General features: G+C 40.5%; 1 protein-coding gene across 6 annotated transcripts in view; it reads left to right on the forward strand.

Moving 5' to 3' along the window:
- The window catches only part of plppr1 (phospholipid phosphatase related 1), a 247,712-nt gene that overhangs the window by 213,551 nt on the left and 13,016 nt on the right, over window positions 1-21,145 (forward strand). For 3 of the 6 annotated variants that reach the window (XM_028805060.2, XM_028805061.2, XM_028805062.2), the window contains one exon: window positions 15,643-16,334. The exons of the other annotated variants lie outside the window; for them this stretch is intronic. In XM_028805060.2, coding sequence (XP_028660893.1) covers window positions 15,643-15,661 — 19 coding nt within the window. In that variant the 3' untranslated portion in view covers window positions 15,662-16,334. Of the gene's footprint in view, window positions 1-15,642; window positions 16,335-21,145 lie in introns of those variants that run through there. 6 annotated transcript variants of the gene reach the window in all.

Consider the following 21,145-nt stretch of genomic DNA (forward strand, 5'->3'; position numbering starts at 1 on the left):
TAAAGGAACAGTAAATAATTACAAAGTCACATATGAAACCAACAATATTAACACAGATATGGAAAATAATAACTAAAAACTAACAAAATCAACAATCTATATACTGTGGAACGTATGGGTAACTGCATCCTCCACTCCAGTCTTTGTCCAATAGGCAAACTGCATTGGGTCCAGGTGGTCTACCACAAGAGGACTCTCAAAGGTCTTCATGATGTGAGACATCAGTGCACTGGTCTGTTGTCATGAGGTGAAGAGGCGCCTGCCTTAATTGGAACAGGAACAATGCAGGATGTTTTCCGTGGCAATGCCACTTTCTGGAGCCTTAGTGACAGACTGAACAGGTGACAGAGGACACCACAAAGTTGGTCAGCATGGACCTTAAGAACTCGAGGACTGACCCCATCTAGTCCTGCAGCTTTTCCTAGATAGATAGATAGATAGATACTTTATTAATCCCAAGGGTAAATTCACATACTCCAGCAGCAGCATACTGATCAAGAACAATATTAAATTAAAGAGTGATAACAATGCAGGTATAACAGACAATAACTTTGAATAATGTTAACGTTTACCCCCCCGGGTGGAATTGAAGAGTCGCATAGTTTGGGGGAGGAACGATCTCCTCAGTCTGTTAGTGGAGCAGAACAGTGACAGCAGTCTGTCGCTGAAGCTGCTCCTCTGTCTGGAGATGATCCTGTTCAGTGGATGCAGTGGATTCTCCATGATTGGCAGGAGTCTGCTCAGCGCCCGTTGCTCTGCCACAGATGTCAAACTGCCCAGCTCCATGCCTACAATAGAGCCTGCCTTCCTCACCAGTTTGTCCAGGCGTGAGGCGTCCCTCTTCTTTATGCTGCCTCCCCAGCACACCACCGTGTAGAAGAGGGCGCTCGCCACAACAGTCTGATAGAACATCTGCAGCATCTTATTGCAGATGTTGAAGGACACCAGCCTTCTAAGGAAGTATAGTCGGCTCTGTCCTCTCTTGCACAGATCATCAGTATTGGCAGTCCAGTCTAATTTATCATCCAGCTGCACTCCCAGGTATTTATAGGTCTGCACCCTCTGCACACAGTCACCTCTGATGATTACTGGGTCTGTGAAGGGTCTGGGCCTCCTAAAATCCACCACCAGCTCTTTGGTTTTGCTGGTGTTCAGTTGTAGGTGGTTTGAGTCGCACCATTTAATAAAGTCCTTGATTAGGTCTCTATACTCCTCCTCCTGCCCACTCCTGATGTAGCCCACGATAGCAGTGTCATCAGCGAACTTTTGCATGTGGCAGGACTCCGAGTTGTATTGGAAGTCTGATGTATATTGGCTGAACAGGACTGGATAAAGTACAGTCCCCTACGGCGCTCCTGTGCTGCTGACCACAATGTCAGACCTGCAGTTCCCGAGACGCACATACTGAGGTCTGAAGATAGTCCATGATCAATGCCACCAGGTATGAATCTACTCCCATCTCTGTCAACTTGTCCCTAAGGAGCAGAGGTTGGATGGTGTTGAAGGCGCTAGAGAAGTCCAGAAACATAATTCTTACTGCACCACCGCCTCTGTCCAAGTGGGAGAGCATATAGATGATGGCATCCTCCGCTCCCACCTTCTCCTGGTATGCAAACTGCAGAGGGTCGAGGGCATGGCGGACCTGTGGCCTCAGGTGGTGAAGCAGCAGCCGCTCCATGGTCTTCATCACATGTGACGTCAGAGCGATAGGCCGGAAGTCATTCAAGCTCACTAGGACGTGATACCTTTGGGACTGGGGTGATGCAAGATGTTTTCCAAAGCCTTGGGACTCTCCCCTGTTCCAGGCTCAGATTGAAGATGCGCTGTAGAGGACTCCCCAGCTCCAACATGTGTAGCTTCAGCAGTTGTCTCCATATTTGGACTGATGGTCAGAGATGGCTTTGTCACTGGCCATTCCAGTTGATGTGGTAGGAGTTACTGATGTAGTGTAAAGGGGGACTGGTCACTGGAAGAAGGTGACAGTGGGATTGAAAATCTGTTCAAAAATGGATTTGGGGCATTAGCTGTGTCCACATACACTTTCTAGCACCTGAGCTCTGGGTTGCTTGAGTCCATTCCAGGCATACTTCATGTTATCCTGCGTGAGTCTGCTTTTTATTTTTAGCTCTGTAAGCTTTTTCTTGAACACTTACTGTGTGTCCTTCAAAGCCTCTTTGTCACCGGATTTGATTTGATTCAAATGTTTGGTCACGATTGAGTTCGTTGCATTTGTTTTGAGGAGAGCATTTTCTAGAAGTAGTTGATTTAAACATATTTTAATAAAAACACTTGTTTGGGAGGTTTAAGCAACATGAGTCATGTAAGATATTTCTTCTGTTTGCTGTTGTCCAGCATTGGTCACCATAGATGCCTGTTCTGTCAGAAACTTTGATACAGTATCTCCATTAAAACTAAAGAGAGAGGAGAGAGGTTGGGATCATGCACTGATAACACGTTGCCATACCCTCCACATGACGAACCACCCAGATTGGGACCCAAATGCAGTGGGTGACACCTCGGCACAGTGGCTGGAGTGCCAATCCTGCCACCAACCCCCAAGTTTTCCCTGTAAATTGGAGGACCTGCTTGCAGATTAACGTCATACCCAGGACGAAGCAATTGCGGGATAAGGGTCTTAGTCAAGGGCCCAAAGGAGTAGAGTGACGTTTACAGGATTTGAACTGGCAACTTTCCGATTGCTGGCACAGATCCCTAGCCTCAGATCCACCAGTCCTCCCTAAAAACTCAACTGTAAGAATTTTTCTTGGCCATCTCCACAAGGTGCCTGCGGTAAGTAACATATAGAAAATGTCCTTTTATCGTGATGTATTCCAGAAACTGAAAGAATGGTCGAGATGGATACGATGTGGTCTGTAAAAGTTCGAAACTCTGTTGCTGCAGCTTAGTTGGTTTTCTGTGAAGTGAAGTGAAGTGCATGTGTGAGTGTGATGCCCTACATCATGATGTTTATGAATGTGTTTTAATGTGCTAGGTAGGCACCCGTAGGAGCGACGGAAGAAGAACAATCAGACAAACGATGTGTGTAATAGTCAGGGTTTGTCAAAAATGATATCTCCTTGAATACATTTCTAGTGAGCTTTATTCATGGGTTGCTTTTGTTTTGGGTTACTAAGGAACATTTGGGGTTGGTTCATTCCCTTATGGATGTCAATAATGTGGCAGGGTTTAAAGGTCAGCCTCTGACAGCCATACTTTATCTGAGTTTGTGAAAGAAGGAATCTCTCCATGCTTGTTTAGTTTTTCTTTGGTCTTTTTCAACTCCCGCTCTAAGTTGTTGGCTTTGAGGAACATTCTGGTTTTGATGTTTTGGTTCTGATCCTTGCTGGTTACTATCTATCAATTTGGCTTCTCCATTTCCTGAACCTTTACCCCACATCTCAGCCCAGCCTCGGTTCAGCATAACAGTTCTGCTTTGGGAGAACTTTCAGGGTGTTCGGGCATTTCAGAACAAAGGAATTTATTTCTAGAGGAGTTTGGTAGCCAGCTAATGTCACTGAATTTGTTGAATATCACCAATTTGTTAGAAATTGTTTTTGCATTTAAATTATTTTCACATTTTCTTTTTCTTTGGGGAAACTTTCAGGGTGTTCAGGCATTTCAGAAGTAAAGAATTTATTTCTAGAGGAGTTCGCTGGCCAACTGTTAATCAAGATGTTACTGAATTTGTGGAATATCTGCCGATTTTTTTTCTGGCGGTGTATTATCGTAGTATTTCCCTCTACTTACCCTTTACCTGTAAATGTTCTCGTCAGGTTCGTTATCGGGTTGGTCTACTGTTGCACTTTAAAATGAACAAACACACGCATAGATAAACACACACACACAGACCTTAACCACAACAGTGCCCCATGAATGACACACACACGCTGATCAACCCTTAGCACTTTAAACCACACATCAGCCTGTCACTCAGCACTTCAAGAGACTTACTTATTATCGGCACAAACAACATACGATGTTTTAGTGATATCTCAGACCTAAATATTACTTTTGGTCTACAAGAATACATTTAAACATACAAAGACTCAGCACTCTTGACTATAGGCCATTTATCAGCCAAGAATACCTTCTTCTTATCGTACTGTCCCTTCTTTTGAGTGGCGCCCTCACTCTCAGCCTTATAAACCTCGCAGCACAGAAATAATGGCAAAAAATCTGGCTGTCACCAGGTGCTCAAAGAAATCTAACTTATTAATTCAATCACTCTAGACATTAAGACAAAGCATAGAAAGTTAAAAGCAACATGGTATTTATTACCAGAATAATAATACCACTGGAACAAAGAATAATAGAAAATAAGTACTGATAGGAAAGTCTATATATATATATATATATAGTCTTTAGGAAAAGCTTACAAAAAAGTTACAGATGACAAGGATGAATGTCCTAGGGAGGCGTTTGATTTAGCAATCGATGTTCATGATTCCTTTCTGACGACCAATGCCGTCTTTGTCTGTTCCTCTTCTTCTCCTCCTTCTCTTTGCTTCTTCTCCTTGCTCCTTCCTCTTTCAAACCGAGGCATATTTATTATGAAATGTCATGCCTTGGTTTCACAACACATGCACCTGATTGGCTGGCTGTCAATGTGATTGATGAATTTTGCTCAAACTCTTTCCCAGATAATAACGTTCTTTGATATTGCCTCAGTTTCCCTTTTCCCAGGCTGTAAACCACATTCTTATCCCAAATGTCCATCCATAAACTAATCAATAGCCTGGGGTGTCAGCACAACATCCTTTCCCAGGTTATAAAGTAATTTAACCACCAGAAATGTCTTCCTTTCAATGTTGGAAACAGCTGTTTTAAAAGTGTTATGGTATAAGAAAACCTGCTTTGATTTGTCTTTAATGTAGTTCATCTGTTGTTTTATCTTGACCAAAATATAATGGAAAATGAAACCAAAATGTACAGATTTTATACACCATAACAGGCAGTATTGATTGGTGTTTTTCTATTTGAGCTATTTTCACATTGTTTTTTTTTTGGGACAACTTTCAGGTTTTTCAAGCATTTCAGGACTAAGAAATGTATTTCTAGAGGAGTTTGGTAGCCAACTAATAATCAAGATGTCACTGAACTTGTTGAATATCACCGATTTTTTTCTCTTTTTGTTAGAAATTGTCTCTGCATTTAAATTATTTTCACATTTTTTTCTTTGGGGAAACTTTCAGGGTGTTCAGGCATTTCTGAAGTAAGGAATTTATTTCTAGAGGAGTTTGCTGGCCAACTGTTAATCAAGATGTCACTGAATATGTGGAATATCTACCGATTTTTTTTCTGGCAGTGTATTATCGTAGTATTTCCCTCTACTTACCCTTTACCTGTAAATGTTCTCGTCAGGTTTGTTATCGGGTTGGTCTACTGTTGCACTTTAAAATAAACACACACACACACATAGATAAACACACACACACACAAGCATTTCAAGACTAAGAAATTTATTTCTAGAGGAGTTTGATGGCCAACTATTAATCAAGATGTCACTGAATTTGTTGAATATCACCGATTTTTTTCTTTTTGTTAGAAATTGTTTTTGCACTTAAATTATTTTCACATCGTTTTTCTTCGGAACAACTTTCAGGGTTTAGCATAACAGTTCTGCTTTGGGACAACTTTCAGGGTATTCGGGCATTTCAGAACAAAGGAATTTATTTCTAGAGGAGTTTGGTGGCCAACTATTAATCAAGATGTCACTGAATTTGTTGAATATCACCGATTTGTTAGAAATTGTCTTTGCATTTAAATTACTTTCACATTTTTTTTCTTTGGGGAAACTTTCAAGGTGTTCAGCCATTTTGGAACTAAGAAATTTATTTCTAGAGGAGTTTGCTGGTCAACTGTTAATCAAGATGTCACTGAATTTGTTGAACATCACCGATTTTTTTCTCTTTTTGTTAGAAATTGTCTTTGCATTTAAATTATTTTCACATCATTTTTCTTCTGAACAACTTTCAGGGTGTTCAGGCATTTTGGAAATAAGGATAAGCGGATTTTGGTGGCCAAATTTTAATCAAGATGTCTCTTAATTTGTTGAATATCAACAATTTTTTTCTGGCAATATCGATTGGTGATTTTTCTATTAGTTATTTTCACGTTGTTTTTCTTTGGCCCAACTTTTAGGTTTTTCAGGCATTTCAGACCTCAGAAATTTATTTCTAGCAGATTTTGGTGACCAACTGTTCATCTAGATGTCATTGAATTTGTTGAATATCACCGATTATTTTTTTCTTTTTGTTAGAAATTGTTTTTACATTTAAATTACTTTCACATTTTTTGAGGGGAAACTTTCAGGGTGTTAAGACATTTTGAAACTTATTCAAGATGTCACTTAATTTGTTGAATATCACCAATTTTTTTTCTGGCAGTATCGATTGGTGTTTTCTATTTGAGTTATTTTCACGCTGTTTTTCATTGGGACAACTTTCAGGTTTTTCAAGCATTTCAGGACTAATAAATTTATTTCTAGAGGAGTTTGGTGGCCAACTGTTAATCAAGATGTCACTGAATTTATTGAATATCACGATTTGTTTTTCTTTTTGTTAGAAATTGTCTTTGCATTTAAATTATTTTCACATCGTTTTTCTTTGGAACAACTTTCAGGTGTTCAGGCATTTCAGGACTAAGAAATTTATTTCTAGAGGAGTTCGCTGGCCAACTGTTAATCAAGATGTCACTGAATTTGTTGATTATCACCAATTTTTTTCTTTTTTTTTAGAAATTGTTTTTGCACTTAAAGTTTATTTTCACATTGTTTTTCTTTGGAACAACATTCAGGGTTCAGCATAACAGTTCTGCTTTGGGACAACTTTCAGGGTGTTCGGGCATTTCAGAACAAAGGAATTTATTTCTAGAGGAGTTTGGCAGTTAACTAATAATCAAGATGTCACTGAATTTGTTGAATATCACCGATTTGTTACTCGTTTTGTTAGAAATTGTCTTTGCATTTAAATTATTTTCATATCATTTTTCTTCTGAACAACTTTCAGGGTGTTCAGGCATTTTGGAACTAAGGAATTTAATTTTTAGAAGATTTTGGTATCCAAATTTGAATTAAGATGTCACTTAATTTGTTGAATATCACCAATTTTTTTTCTGGCAATATCAATTGGTGATTTTTCTGTTGGAGTTATTTTCACGTTGTTTTTCTTTGGCCCAACTTTCAGGTTTTCAGGCATTTCAGACCTAAGAAATTTATTTCTAGCAGATTTTGGTGGCCAACTGTTAATCCAGATGTAATTGAATTTGTTGAATATCACCGATTATTTTCTTCTTTTTGTTAAAAACTGTTTTTGCATTTGAGTTATATGTTTTGGTGATATATAGTATATTTTAAAAATTGTTCTGTCTTTCTGTGGATGCCTCCATTCTTGGTGTCTGGTTGCATGGGCACCATTCTCTCCTTGGTAACAATCCTTTAGTCTTTTTCCATGGATTTTCTAGAAGTGTCTAAGATTTTCCCAGTAAAATTTAAGCTGACTTCAGAAAAATATGGCAATATTTTCTATTGGTCGTCTTATTTTCCAAACTTTTTCAAGCATCACTGTGAGCTGTAGACATTATTGCAGTACATGTCTGTTACCATTTGGTTTGTAGACTGACACCACCCCATAGCAATCTTAACGACCCCCTACAACTCTCTGGGACTTGCCAAGATACAATTAAACTGGGTTGATTTTCGCAGCTGAGGATGTGATGGTGTCCACTTTGGGATGCTACGGGTAGCAGTGTTGCTATATGGAGATGATGTTGTCCTCTTTGCCTTATCTGACTGTGACCTTCATCACACACTCGAGTGATCTGCTGCCAAGTGTAAAGTGGTCGAGATGAGGATACAGTACCTCCAAGTCTATGGTCATGGTTCTCTGTTGGAAAAGAGTGGATTGCTCTCCACTCTAGATAAGCAGGGAAGAACTGCCTTAAGTGGCAGAGTTCAAGTATCATGAGATTGTCATACAGATTGGTGGCAGCTTTTCTGAGGGTGATGTACCAGTCCTTGGAAGCTGAATCTAAAGACAAAACTCTTGGTTTACTGGTTGACCTTCAACCTACAGTCATCAGCCATGGGTAATGATTGGAATAATAAGATTGCGAGCATGAGTGGCAGAAATTAGTGAGAAGTTCAGTGATTCGGGAGAGCCTCAGAGTAGAGTCAGTGATCTTCCAGATCAAAACAAACCAGTTGAGGTGACTTGGACATGTCGTAAGGGAGGCTCTTCCTCCTCCACTAGGCAGCAGACCCAAGACACTCAGCAGGGGATTCTTTTTCTCGGTATGCTTGGGAATTCCCTAGGAAGAGCTGACATTTGTAGGAAATGTCTGGGCTGATCTGCTTTAACCTGCAGCCGCTGCGACCCTCTACAGGAAAAGTGGTTGAGAAAATCAGGTGATGTGACGAGTCATAGGGGTGAGCTCACATGTGGTCAATCATCAATCGTTAACAATCAAGGCCACCCTCTTTTTATTGTCACAGGTACAATGTACAGCGAAAATCTTGCTTGTGTAATGTTACTTGCCGACACAATAATCAACTTAAAACATCAGAAAATGCAAAAGCTCAAACTTAAATCTAATATTGATAATAATCACAGTAAATAACACTAAACACAACATTACTGAAGATGTGGCACTTAATTCGCCTAGATTATTACAGACAGTTTATCACATATGACATTTGAGCAGCCTTATTACTTGCGAGTAGAAACTGCTCTTCCATCTCACAGTTATGGGACCTCATTTATAAAGCTTGTGTACGCACAAGAGAACACTTGACTTGACAGCTTGCATGTATTTATGGTGACTCTGCCCCAGAGAAACTGGGAAATGGCGACACCCTTGATCAAGCAAGAAAATGCAGCCAAACCCGTTAAATGACCACTTACATGTACAGAGTGTCCCACTCGGGAGTACAACTTTAAAAATACGAATTACTCGCGAACGCGTGAACGTAAAGGCGAGCTGTAAGAACTGAACATACCTGTATTTAGTGGAAAACAAGTCCACATTACAAAAGGTGCTGAAAATGTCCTCCCCCAACGTCCGCGCACAAGGAAATGCGACGCTCCATATTTGAGAATGTCCTCTGCAACATGTCACTGTCGATGGAAACAATTTCACGCTCGGATGTTTGCTTTCAGTTATTCGATGGTCCTGGGTTTGCTTGCATAAACCTTGCCCTTTAAATATCCCCATAGAAAAAAATCTGGGGGAGTTAAATCGGGCAATCGAGGTGGCCACAAACCTTTCGAGATCACCGTCTCCAAAAAACGATAGGATCTCTTCCATACTGGCATGAGAGGTATGGCACGTTGCCCCGTCCTGTTGCCCCGTAGCGGCGCCCGCTATAATGCCCGCCTCTTTATGACACAGAATCAATTCTTCATTAAATAAGGAATATTTTGAACCTTGTTGCATGATGATACATGCACACGTTGCAGAGTAATTCGCATTTTTAAAGTTGTACTCCCGAGTGGGACACCCTATATAATCATTTATATCACTGAGCCATTAATATAATGTGACACATGAATTTATATCCAAACAAATCAGCTTCTTCCTAGAGACAAACACGTCCACAGAGGTTTCTGCAGGAACACTCTGGGAAACTCTAAAGGCCTTCTTAAGAGGACAGATTATTTCATATCTTTCCCACAGAAATAAATTAGAAACCAAGAAAGTGTCAGAGCTAAGAAGTGAAATTACTAGAATAGATGAAGAACAAGCCAGGCATCCAAATGAAGTTCTCCACAGGAAAAGGCAGTCCCTGCATACAGAACTTAACATCTTAACAACTAAAGAAACTGAACAACTTATTTATAAGTCTAGACAGCCATTACTATGAACACGGAGAAAAAGCTAATAAGCTTTTAGCTCAACAAATTCACAAACAAGAAGTTCACAATGCAGTACCAGTAATCACCAACAAGAATGGAGAAGAAATCATTGACCATAATAAAATAATGCACACATTTAGAGATTACTATAAGTCTTTATATTCCACTGAGCCCAAAGAAGACAACACACAATCTAATGCATTTCTGGATACATCACAGACACCACAAATAGATGCTTTAAGTGCTGAGGAACTGGATAAACCTCTAACGCTAACAGAATTACTAGACGCTATAAAGTCACTACGAAGCGGGAAATCATCAGGCCCTGATGGTTACCCCGTAGAATTTTATAAGAAATTCTCCACTCAGCTAGCTCCCCTCTTATTGGCAACATTTACAGAAGCTAGAGACAACCAAATACTACCTCAAACATTTCGACAAGCATTAATCACCGTCTTTCCTAAACAAAATAAGGAATTGTTACAATGTGCATCATACAGACCAATTTCACTCCTGAATAATGATGTTAAGATACTCTCAAAAATCTTCATTAAATAAGGAATATTTTGAACCTTGTTGCATGATGATACATGCACGCGTTGCAGAGTAATTCGCATTTTTAAAGTTGTACTCCCGAGTGGGACACCCTATATAATCATTTATATCGCTGAGCCATTAATATAATGTGACACATGTATTAAACCCAGCCACAGGGGATGCATAAAGCAGATGTACAAGGGAAGTTTGACAATGGTGAGGTCTGCAGTAGTAGTGACAGGTGCATTCAATGTGGAGGTGAAATTACATCAGGGATCGGTTCTTTGCAATGGTGATGAACAGATTGACAGATGAGATTAGATGATGTTTGCTGATGACATTGTGATCTGTAGTGAGAGTAGGGAGCAGAACGAGGAGACCCAGGAGAGGTGGAGATCTGTTCTAGAGAAGAGAGCAATGAAGGTCAGTAGGACCAGCAAGATAGAATAGACGTGTGTGAATGAGAGGAAGGTCAGCAGAATGGTGAGGATGCAGGGAGTGGAGTTGGTGAAGGTGGAGGAGTTTAAATACTTGGGATCAACAGTACAGAGTAATGGGGAGTGTGGAAGGGAGGTGAAAAAGAAAATGCAGGGAGGGTGGAGTGGGTGGAGAAGAGTGTCAGGAGTGATTTGGGACAGACGAGTATCAGCAAGAGTGAGAGGGAAGGTCTACAGGACGGTAGTGAGACCAGCTGTGTTATATGGGCTGGAGACGGTGGCACAGGAGACAGAGCTGGAGGTGGCAGAGTTAAAGATGCCAAGATTTCCATTGAGTGTGACGAGGATGGATGGGATTGGAAATGAGGACATTAGAGGGTCAGCTCAGGTTGGACAGTTTGGGAGACAAAGTCAGAGAGGCGAGATTGCATTGGTTTGGACATGTGCAGAGCAGAGATGCCGGGTATATTGGGAGAAAGGTGCTAAGGATAGAGCTGATAGGAAAGAGGAAAAGAGGAAGGCCTAAGAGAAGGTTTATGGATGTGCTGAGAGAGGACATGCAGGTGATGGGTGTGGCAGAGCAAGATGATGAAAACAGGAAGATACAGAAAAAGATGATCCGCTACAGCAACCCCTAATGGGAGCAGCTGAAAAAAGAAGAAGAAGACAAATGTATTACACTGCAAAAGTGATGAATATGATGTCTAGACTCTATTTTAGTTTCCTTTTAAGAGGGCAGATGTTGCGTATTTGCGCTGAAGAACTCTTTCGGTTTTTCGTCAGTTTCTATCGACTATCAATTGTCACTTCTCCGGGAACTCATCGACAGGTCGGGAATATCTCTGTCAAGCTTCCAGAAAACAGCTTGCATTTTAAAGAGGAACTGTGGTGAAATGGTAGTGAAATGTTGGGACACCAACAGGGTTGTCCCACTTAATCCTCTCAACAAATGAAAACAAAAATAAGTACACGATGGAGCTACAGAACTAAAAAATATAGATGGTAGCCTTCAAACGTGTTGTTTTAATGGAGCGGGTCTTGACTTCTTGCGGGGCTCTGTCCTCTGGTTTGACTCGACTTAAAGTAAGATGCCTCCTTCTGGGGATGCCCGGCTTGATTGGACTTAACCTGAAAGGGGTTTGAGTCAGTTGGGCTCGCTGGGCATCTTCTCTGAGTTTTGGAGGTAGAAACAGGTGACAAGTTTAGAGACAGCACCACCTAGTGTTTTGGAGTGGTGTTGCATACATCACCTGAGTAACCCTTTGATGCACATGTGTGCCAGTACATGCTGTACTATGTTATTCCATCCATCTCAAATAAAGTATTTTTTTTCACTGCAATGAGTGATCTCTCTCTGGATGTTCTCTAATTCTAGTATCCTTACATATGTGTGACAGACATTCCACCCTTGCAGACCCAATTTCAGGGAGGTTTATGTGCTGTAAATTGACCGAGGGGTCATATGCAGGGGCATTCCAAGAAATTCTTGGGGTTTCCAGTCTGATAGGCACCCTTGGGGTTTCAAGTTGAGGAGAAGAGGGATCTCTTGGAAATTATAGATAGATAGATAGATTGATAGATAGATAGATAGATACTTTATTAATCCCAAGGGGAAATTCACATACTCCAGCAGCAGCATACTGATAAAGAACAATATTAAATTAAAGAGTGATAACAATGCAGGTATAACAGACAATAACTTTGTATAATGTTAACATTTACCCCCCCGAGTGGAATTGAAGAGTCGCATAGTGTGATGGAGGAACGATCTCCTCAGTCTGTCAGTGGAGCAGGATGGTGACAGCAGTCTGTCGCTGAAGCTGGTCCTCTGTTTGGAGATGATCCTGTTCAGTGGATGCAGTGGATTCTCCATGATTGACAGGAGTCTGCTGAGCGCCCGTCTCTCTGCCACAGATGTCAAACTGTCCAGCTCTTTGCCTACAATAGAGCCTGCCTTCCTCACCAGTTTGTCCAGGTGTGAGGTGTCCCTATTCTTTATGCTGCCTCCCCAGCACACCACCACGTAGAAGAGGGCGCTCGCCACAACCATCTGATAGAACATCTGCAGCATCTTATTGCAATGTTGAAGGACGCCAGCCTTCTAAGGAAGTATAGTCGGCTCTGTCCTCTCTTGCACAGAGCATCAGTATTGGCAGTCCAGTCCAATTTGTCATCCAGCAGCACTCCCAGGTATTTATAGATCAGCACCATCTACACACAGTCACCTCTGATGATGACGGGGTCCGTGAGGGGTCTGGTCCTCCTAAAATCCACCACTAGCTCCTTGGTTTTGCTGGTGTTCAGGTGTAGGTGGTTTGAGTCGCACTATTTAACAAAGTCTTTGATTAGGTTCCTATACTCCTCCTCCTGCCCACTCCTGATGCAGCCCACGATAGCAGTGTCATCAGCGAACTTTTGCACGTGGCAGGACTCCGAGTTGTATTGGAAGTCCGATGTATGTTGGCTGAACAGGACCGGAGAAAGTACAGTCCCCTGCGGCGCTCCTGTGTTGCTGACCACAATGTCAGACCTGCAGTTCCCGAGACGCACATACTGAGGTCTGTCTTTAAGATAGTTCATGATCCATGCCACCAGGTATGAATCTACTCCCTTCTCTGTCAGCTTGTCCTTAAGGAGCAGAGGTTGGATGGTGTTGAAGGTGCTAGAGAAGTCCAGAAACATAATTCTTACAGCACCACTGCCTCTGTCCAAGTGGGAGAGTGATCGGTGTAGCATATAGATGATGGCATCCTCCACTCCCACCTTCTCCTGGTATGCAAACTGCAGAGGGTCGAGGGCGTGACGGACCTGTGGCCTCAGGTGGTGAAGCAGCAGCCACTCCATGGGCTTCATCACATGTGATGTCAGAGCGACAGGCCGGAACTCATTCAGCTCACCTGGACCTGAACTGCAGTTCTTGAGATGAACATATTGAGGTCTGTCTGTAAGATAGTCCACAATCCATGCCACCAGGTATTAATCTACTCCCATCTCTGTCAGCTTCTCCTTAAGGAGCAGAGGTTGGATGGTGTTTAAGGCGTTGATTATTAGGAATCACTAGTGGTAGTCCGAGAAAAGATGCTAATTTCCAGGAGACTTTTTCGATGTTCTTAAACATACTTGTTATTCTTAGTAAAATAACACGGGTGACGCATATACAGCCCAAAAACCGGGAAGTAAAATGGCTGCTTCAAAGAAAGAAGGAAAGAGAGAGTGTTCTGGACTTTGAAAATGGAGGAGAGGCTTGTCGAAGTTTAGAGACCAGGACAGATTTTGGTTCAATTATTTGTGTTTCTCTTACTAAGACAGAGCGGGGAAAAAAGTTGGACCGAAAGTGTGTTGTGCCTCACTTGTGATTGGCTGCCATAGTAAGCCAACCTCACAGTGCAGAATTTTGAACTGTGCTGATGAAACATTGTGAGGAAATTGTCTAATCAGATACGTATACATTTTATCCGACCAACGAGATTCTACGAATGCAGTTGTTGAATCTGACTCCCCAACTAGATTATCCTGTAATGTCTTGTATTGCATCGGCAAACAAGCTGAATAGCCTTTGAGGATTTCTCCATTCAAAGAGAGGAAGATTTTCAAGATCAGGGTGCGCATGAAGTCATGTGGTATTTTTTAGGTCCTTCTTTACCACCTTTCATGAGAGCCATCACTGGCACCACTTCCTGTATGGCTAGGGGTGTTGCCTCTAGGGTCCTGACCGTGGGTAATAAATCGGCGCAATGGGATAAAAGGTCGGCTAATGGGGTTCCTTTCGTTATCCAATCTGCGGAGTCAAACATCCTAACAAAAGTAAACTTTGAAGAAACTTCCCGTGAGTTTCGTTTGGTTTGACCATTAAGGAATTGGTAACTGATTTATTTTTATTCGTTTAACGCAGTTCTCCCAGTTTCGCTCAGTCCGTTTCTCGGCAGGACAATGACTTGTTCAAGAATATAGAACACCATAGAGCCGAAGGCGAGGAATAATAGTAAAAGAATTAACATTTCACTGTGATCGGCGAGTGTAGTTCCTTTAGATACGTCCAACGTAAAGGACTGAAGGAGTAGAGGAGTCCCAAAGATTACATGGGGTGCCAACAAGACTTCCCCGTTTAATGCAAGCACCAAAAAGAAGAACAAAAAATAAGTGCAATGGCGGAGCAACAGAAAATAGGCACTTCTATGGAAGAAAATAAGCTCTCTCGAGCGGGTCGGGGAAAGAGAGCTCCATCACAAGCATAGCAATGACTTAAAACGTTTGTAGGACCATTCAGCGGACATGACATAACTCAGAGGGCAACATACAGCTGGCTTTCCTTCACTTCCACACTTCTAGGCGCACACTTGTTTTGTATTCCATGTCAGATATTCAAGTTAATTTTTTTCAGATAAACTCTTATATATAAACTATTACAACTTCCCAAACCGTGATTACAAACACGGCCACTCAGACAATAGCGCGGCACTAAACAATGCATTTCAAAAGTTGTATCCACGCAGAAACTAGGTAAGTACCATAAATGAAGATGGGTGGTAAAAGCTACAATCTATATATATGTATTTTTTCAATAGATTTTTTAACCTGATTATTTTATAGCACTTAACAATATCGTGGGGTTCTTGAAGCCTAACGATTTACCCAAATGTTATCTTTCCATTTTTCATGGGTCAGGTTCTCCTCTCCTGCGGGGTAAGTGGAAATATCCAAAGTCTGTTATGTAAGTGAGTTTGCCTTTTTTTGTTCTGCCAATACTGATGGTGGTCTCTAACGCTGAATATTTCCAAGATGTTTATGTTGAATTTTGTTTTGTTTTGTTTTTGTAGAACCATTCGGCTTCAATGACGGAAGTGACATGACTCAGAGGGCAACATAAAGCTGGTTTTTCTTCACCTCAACACTTCTAGGCACACAATTGTTTTTGTACTCCGTGTCAGACTGTAAAAATGAGAACTATTATGTTGTACCTAGTTAGACGCTGATGTATTTTGTACATTTTTGTATACGAAAGTGATGTAGCTTACCCAGCCTTTGTCAGCTTTTGATCAATTTACATGTCAGGATATATGCATGTCTTGTCATGTTTTACATAAAGTGTACAGTAACTGAAAGATCAGTGTTGTTATGTGGTATTTGTACAAACATTTCGCTGTTTCTGTAAACCTTTGACAAAAGTCACCTTTTGTATTTTTTTGTTTTGTTTTATATATATATATATATGTATAATAGTGCATATAATAGTTTTTTTTTCCAGAAATATTTTAGTATCCATATAAATTCATTTTCTTTCAAATCAATGCCCCTCACTATGTGACATGTCACTGTTATTTCTTTTCTTTTATAACGTGACCCTTCATGGAGCATGAAAGTAAGTTGAATACATTGCTAAGAAGAAAAAAATAAATAAATGCATACAAAAATTGCAAAATGTTTTATTTGAAGTTTTAATTTGTACCTCACTTGTATATATTTCATGATTTCACTTCTCCACAGAAATAAACATAAATTGTAGCCTAAATGTGTGCATTTCATTATTAGACAGTTAGATACACCTACTGTACATAACATCGTCAGCATGCCGGTATATTAAAAATAATAAAATAAATGCTTTTTAAGTTGGTGTAAAAAGGATACAAACAAGGTGCAAAACAAATTAGAGCCCCATGTATTGCTGATAAAGCAAAGGGAGGAATGGTAAAAGACATGCCGCAGTCTGCACTCTGATCACTTCTAGGGTCGATCGGCCAAATTCGGCAAGCGTTTTTCACAGCGAATATCCTGTGTTTGCCGGTGATCTTGATCAATAAAAAAGAAAAATTTTTTGCAGTTCACACTCTGGTCCCTTGTAGGGTTGATCGGTAAAATTCGTCAAAGTGTTTTTCGCAGCAAACATCCTGTGTTTGCCAGTGACCTTCTTCAACGAAACAATATCTGCAGTTCGCACTCTAGTCACTACTAGGGTCAATCGTTGAAATTTGGCAAGCGTTTTTCATAGCAAATATCCGGTGTCGATCCGTGAAATTTGTCCAAATGTTTTTCGCAGCAAATATCATGTGTTTGCCAGTGACCTTCTTCAACGAAAAAATACCTGTAGTTCACACTCTAGTCACTACTAAGGTCAATCGTTGAAATTTGGCAAGCGTTTTTCACAGCGAATATCCGGTGTCGATCCGTGAAATTTGTCCAAATGTTTTTCGCAGCAAATATCCTGTGTTTGCCAGTTACCCATTTTAACAAAAAAATATCTGCAGTTCACACTCTAGTCACTTCTAGGGTCAATCGGTCAAATTCAGCAAGTGTTTCTCAGAGCGAATATCCTGTGTTTGCCAGTGATCTTGATCAATAAAAAACAAAAATGCTTTGCAGTCCACACTCTGGTCCCTTGTAGGGTTGATCGATAAAATCTGTCAAAGTGTTTTTCGCAGCAAATATCCTGTGTTTGCCAGTGACCTTCTTCAACGAAAAAATACCTGTACTTCACACTCTAGTCACTACTAAGGTCAATCGTTGAAATTTGGCAAGCGTTTTTCACAGCGAATATCCGGTGTCGATCCGTGAAATTTGTCCAAATGTTTTTCGCAGCAAATATCCTGTGCTTGCCAGTTACCCATTTTAACAAAAAAATATCTGCAGTTCGCACTCTAGTCACTCATAGGGTTAATTAGTCAAATTCAGCAAGTGTTTCTCAGAGCGAATATCCTGTGTTTGCCAGTGATCTTGATCAATAAAAAACAAAAATGCTTTGCAGTCCACACTCTGGTCCCTTGTAGGGTTGATCGATAAAATCTGTCAAAGTGTTTTTCGCAGCAAACATCCTGTGTTTGCCAGTGACCTTCTTCAATAAAAAAATATCTGCAGTTCGCACTCTAGTCACTACTAAGGCCAATTGTTGAAATTTGGCAAGCGTTTTTCACAGTAAATATCCGGTGTTTGCTGGTGTCGATCCGTGAAATTTGTCCAAATGTTTTTTGCAGCAAATATCCTGTGTATGCCAGTGGTCTTGATCAATAAAAAAGAAAAATGTTTGCAGTCCACACTCTGGTCCCTTGTAGGGTTGATCGGTATAATTTGTCAAAGTGTTTTTCGCAGCAAATATCCTGTGTTTGCCAGTGACCTTCTTCAACGAAAAAATATCTGCAATTCGCACTCTAGTCACTTCTAGGTTCGATTGTTGAAATTCAGCATGCGTTTTTCACAGCGAATATCCTGAGTTTGCTAGTGAATTTGCAGTCCACACTCTGGTCATTTGTAGGGTTGATCGGTAAAAATTCTCCACAGTGTTTTTCTGTATTGATAATAATAAAAGAAACACTTTAAAATTTGGGAGGGAGAACGAGGCACAAAACAGATTGGAGCCCCGTGTATTGCTGATGAAGCAAAGGGAGGAACAGAAAAAGAAATGTTGTAGTCCACATTCTGGTCACGTAGCGTGTCGATCAGTGAAATTCACTAATGCATTTTTCACCATGAATATTCTCTGTTTGCTGGTGACCTTGTTCAATAAGAAAGAAATGTTGCAGTCCGCACTTTGGTCGCTTCTGGTTTCGATTGGTGAAATTCAACAAAGTGTTTTTCTGTATTAATAATAATAAAAGAAACACTTTGAAAGTTGGGAAGAACAGACAGATTGGAAGAAAGAGATGGATGCTCCAACTGTTGGAAGGACAAGTGCAATGCATTTTAGTTCTGCAGATGTTTGAGATGTACCATCTGTTGAAATGAGTAACCAGAAGATATAGATGCACAGACAGTTGTCCTTTTATTAAGGTAGATTCCACCTTTATAATAATAACGTCATGTCATTTTCTAAACCGCTTAGTCTTTGACAGTGTTGCGGGGAGGGGGGATGATGGAGCCAATCCCAGCCAGCATAAGGTGTAAGACAGGAACAAGCCCTGGAGAGGGCGCCAGTCCATTGCAGTGCTCAACAATAAAGAATTTTATTTATTATTTTGTAATAAAATACAAAAAACAAAGTTAAAGTATTGGAACACTTGGATTATCCCTGTATATTTTGGGGTGAAAACAATGAAGATTAGTACAAAAAAAAAAAAACACTAGCAGTCAGCTGACATAGTGCCTGGGTAATTTTTTTTCTAACCGTGACTTTTCTTTCAGAAGAGTGTTGGCGGGTTTATTGAAGCTTTTTAGAGAAAGGAGCGGAGTTAGTTGCAGGAATGGAAGTGACATCACAGGTCATGTTTCCAGAGGTCTTCAGTCCTGAGGATGGGAAAGAGAAAGGCATGAGTCTGACAGTGCCACCTATTGGCCCGGGCTGCTATTAAAAATACCATACAAGCCATGAAACTGTCCTCTAATCACATGTGTTAGAGAGTTTGAGGAGCAGCTGGGATCTAGTTTGATGCCTGTCAGATTAACAAAAGTAAAGAAAAACTCCAAAAGACTTTGTCATCCTTGAGGGCTTCTCTCAACAAATGGGTTGAATAATACTTTTCATAGCAGAGCTCCGACCTGTTTTCAGCTGGTCACAGAAATGATGGTCAACTTTTGGTGACGTTGTTCTTTAAATATCCCGTGTGGTAGAATAAATAGGACCTATGGAACCACATCATAAATGACATCAGACAGATAAATAGGGACTCAGGCATTTAAACCTTTAGATAGAAGAAGGAGAATATACTTAACTGGGAGCCAGTGTAAGGACGTGAGGACTGGGGTTATGTGTTTGTTCCTTCTAGTTCTTGTAATAATTCTAACAACAGCATTTTGAATTAACTGAAAGCTGCAAAAAAAGAATGATTTGAACAGCCAGTTAATAATGCAACACAATAATCAGTCCTACTAGAAATAAATGGAAGAATGAATTTCTCCATATCCTGCAAAATTTGGAAATTTCATAATTTTCAAACTTTTTAAGATTTTAAATAAAACATGTTTGGATACTTTTGTAATGTGTGTTTTTAAAAGACTGGCTGGTGTCAAAGATAATGCCTAAATTTTGTGCTGATTTGGTAAAACTAATGGTTAGTTCAACTGAGTTAAAAAGTGACAGAATGTTGTTGCGGTCTACGTCATTCTCTTAATAAATAACATTTCTGTTTTACTTTGTTTTCTGTATTAAGAGACAAGTAGTTCTCATTCATCTAAATCAATCTTAATCTATAAAAAGAAGTCCTTGAAATTAGTATTTTTTTAACTCTTTTAGGGCTAATTTTTTTTTTGTTTCTTTTCTCCCAGGGCTGAATATTTTTCCAAAAACTAACATTTTTTAAAAAAGAACACAAAGCAATTGTTTAACATATCAAATCAACAAAAAATATTTACTTTTGACAAATGTTACTGTCTTGCATGTTGTATGAGCCTGCATACTCTATGATTTCACATACATATCACATACATTTTACACAGCAAAGTCTAATCTCGCTCAAAGCAGCCAATTTCAGTCATTGCCACATTGCACTCCTTACAATACATGTTGCTTTGGTGCCTATTTTTCAATTGTCTGTTGCTGCACTTTCTCACATATATTGTTAGTGTGTACTGTAGAGAGACAAGTCACCCATTTGCCATCGTGCCATGGCACTGCCACCAAGTTTTCTGCCTGCATGAAAACCGTATTGTCACCTCTTTTCATCTTCTGAAACTTTATGAACTTTATGTATGGCATTATAGCCTGGCTCACCCCATGGGATTTGCTTCTGTTTATTACAGAAGTGAATAAAACTTTGCAGCAGCACGTACCTAAGCCACCAGGGGACAAAACACATTTGGACCAATGCTCCCTGAAGTTATATCACCAGTTCTGTCCCATCTCTATTTGTAATGCCACAGCGCGCTTCATCTCGTCTTTCGTTGTGGGTTTCCACTTTGAAAAACGAGAATGCGATGCAAACGCAGCCCGCGATTCAAAAAAAATCTCTGCCTACCTGTTTGTCTCGTCTGACAGTAGCTGAAAAGCAGCATCAGGAGAGAGCAGCCTGAAGTACAGCAGCTGGTGATCTGTCGTGTCCAACAGCAAGCCATGCCGTCTTGTAAACTCCGGTAGCCAGATTGGCTCTCAACGGATCAATGTCTGTGTATTTATCCCATGTGAATCTTGCCGTAGATGCATCGGCTGCGCAAAGGCACTCAACTGGCAGCAGATCCGCTGGCGCGGCATCGGCTGGTGTCTGATCAGCTGATGCCTGCTTCTAACTCTCTTGCTCGATCTCCTGATCACTGCCAATAAAGTCCGATTCTGAAAAATCAAGAGTCCGACTCCGCGATAATGCGCAAAACATCGTCTGCCGAGTGTTTTCTTTTCTGCACTTGCTTCGCTGCCTTTTCACATGTCGGTGCCATCTTGCCTTTGTTTACATTTCGCAACTC

The sequence above is a fragment of the Erpetoichthys calabaricus genome, chromosome 7, assembly GCF_900747795.2.
Source record: "Erpetoichthys calabaricus chromosome 7, fErpCal1.3, whole genome shotgun sequence".
Taxonomy (NCBI): domain Eukaryota; kingdom Metazoa; phylum Chordata; class Cladistia; order Polypteriformes; family Polypteridae; genus Erpetoichthys; species Erpetoichthys calabaricus.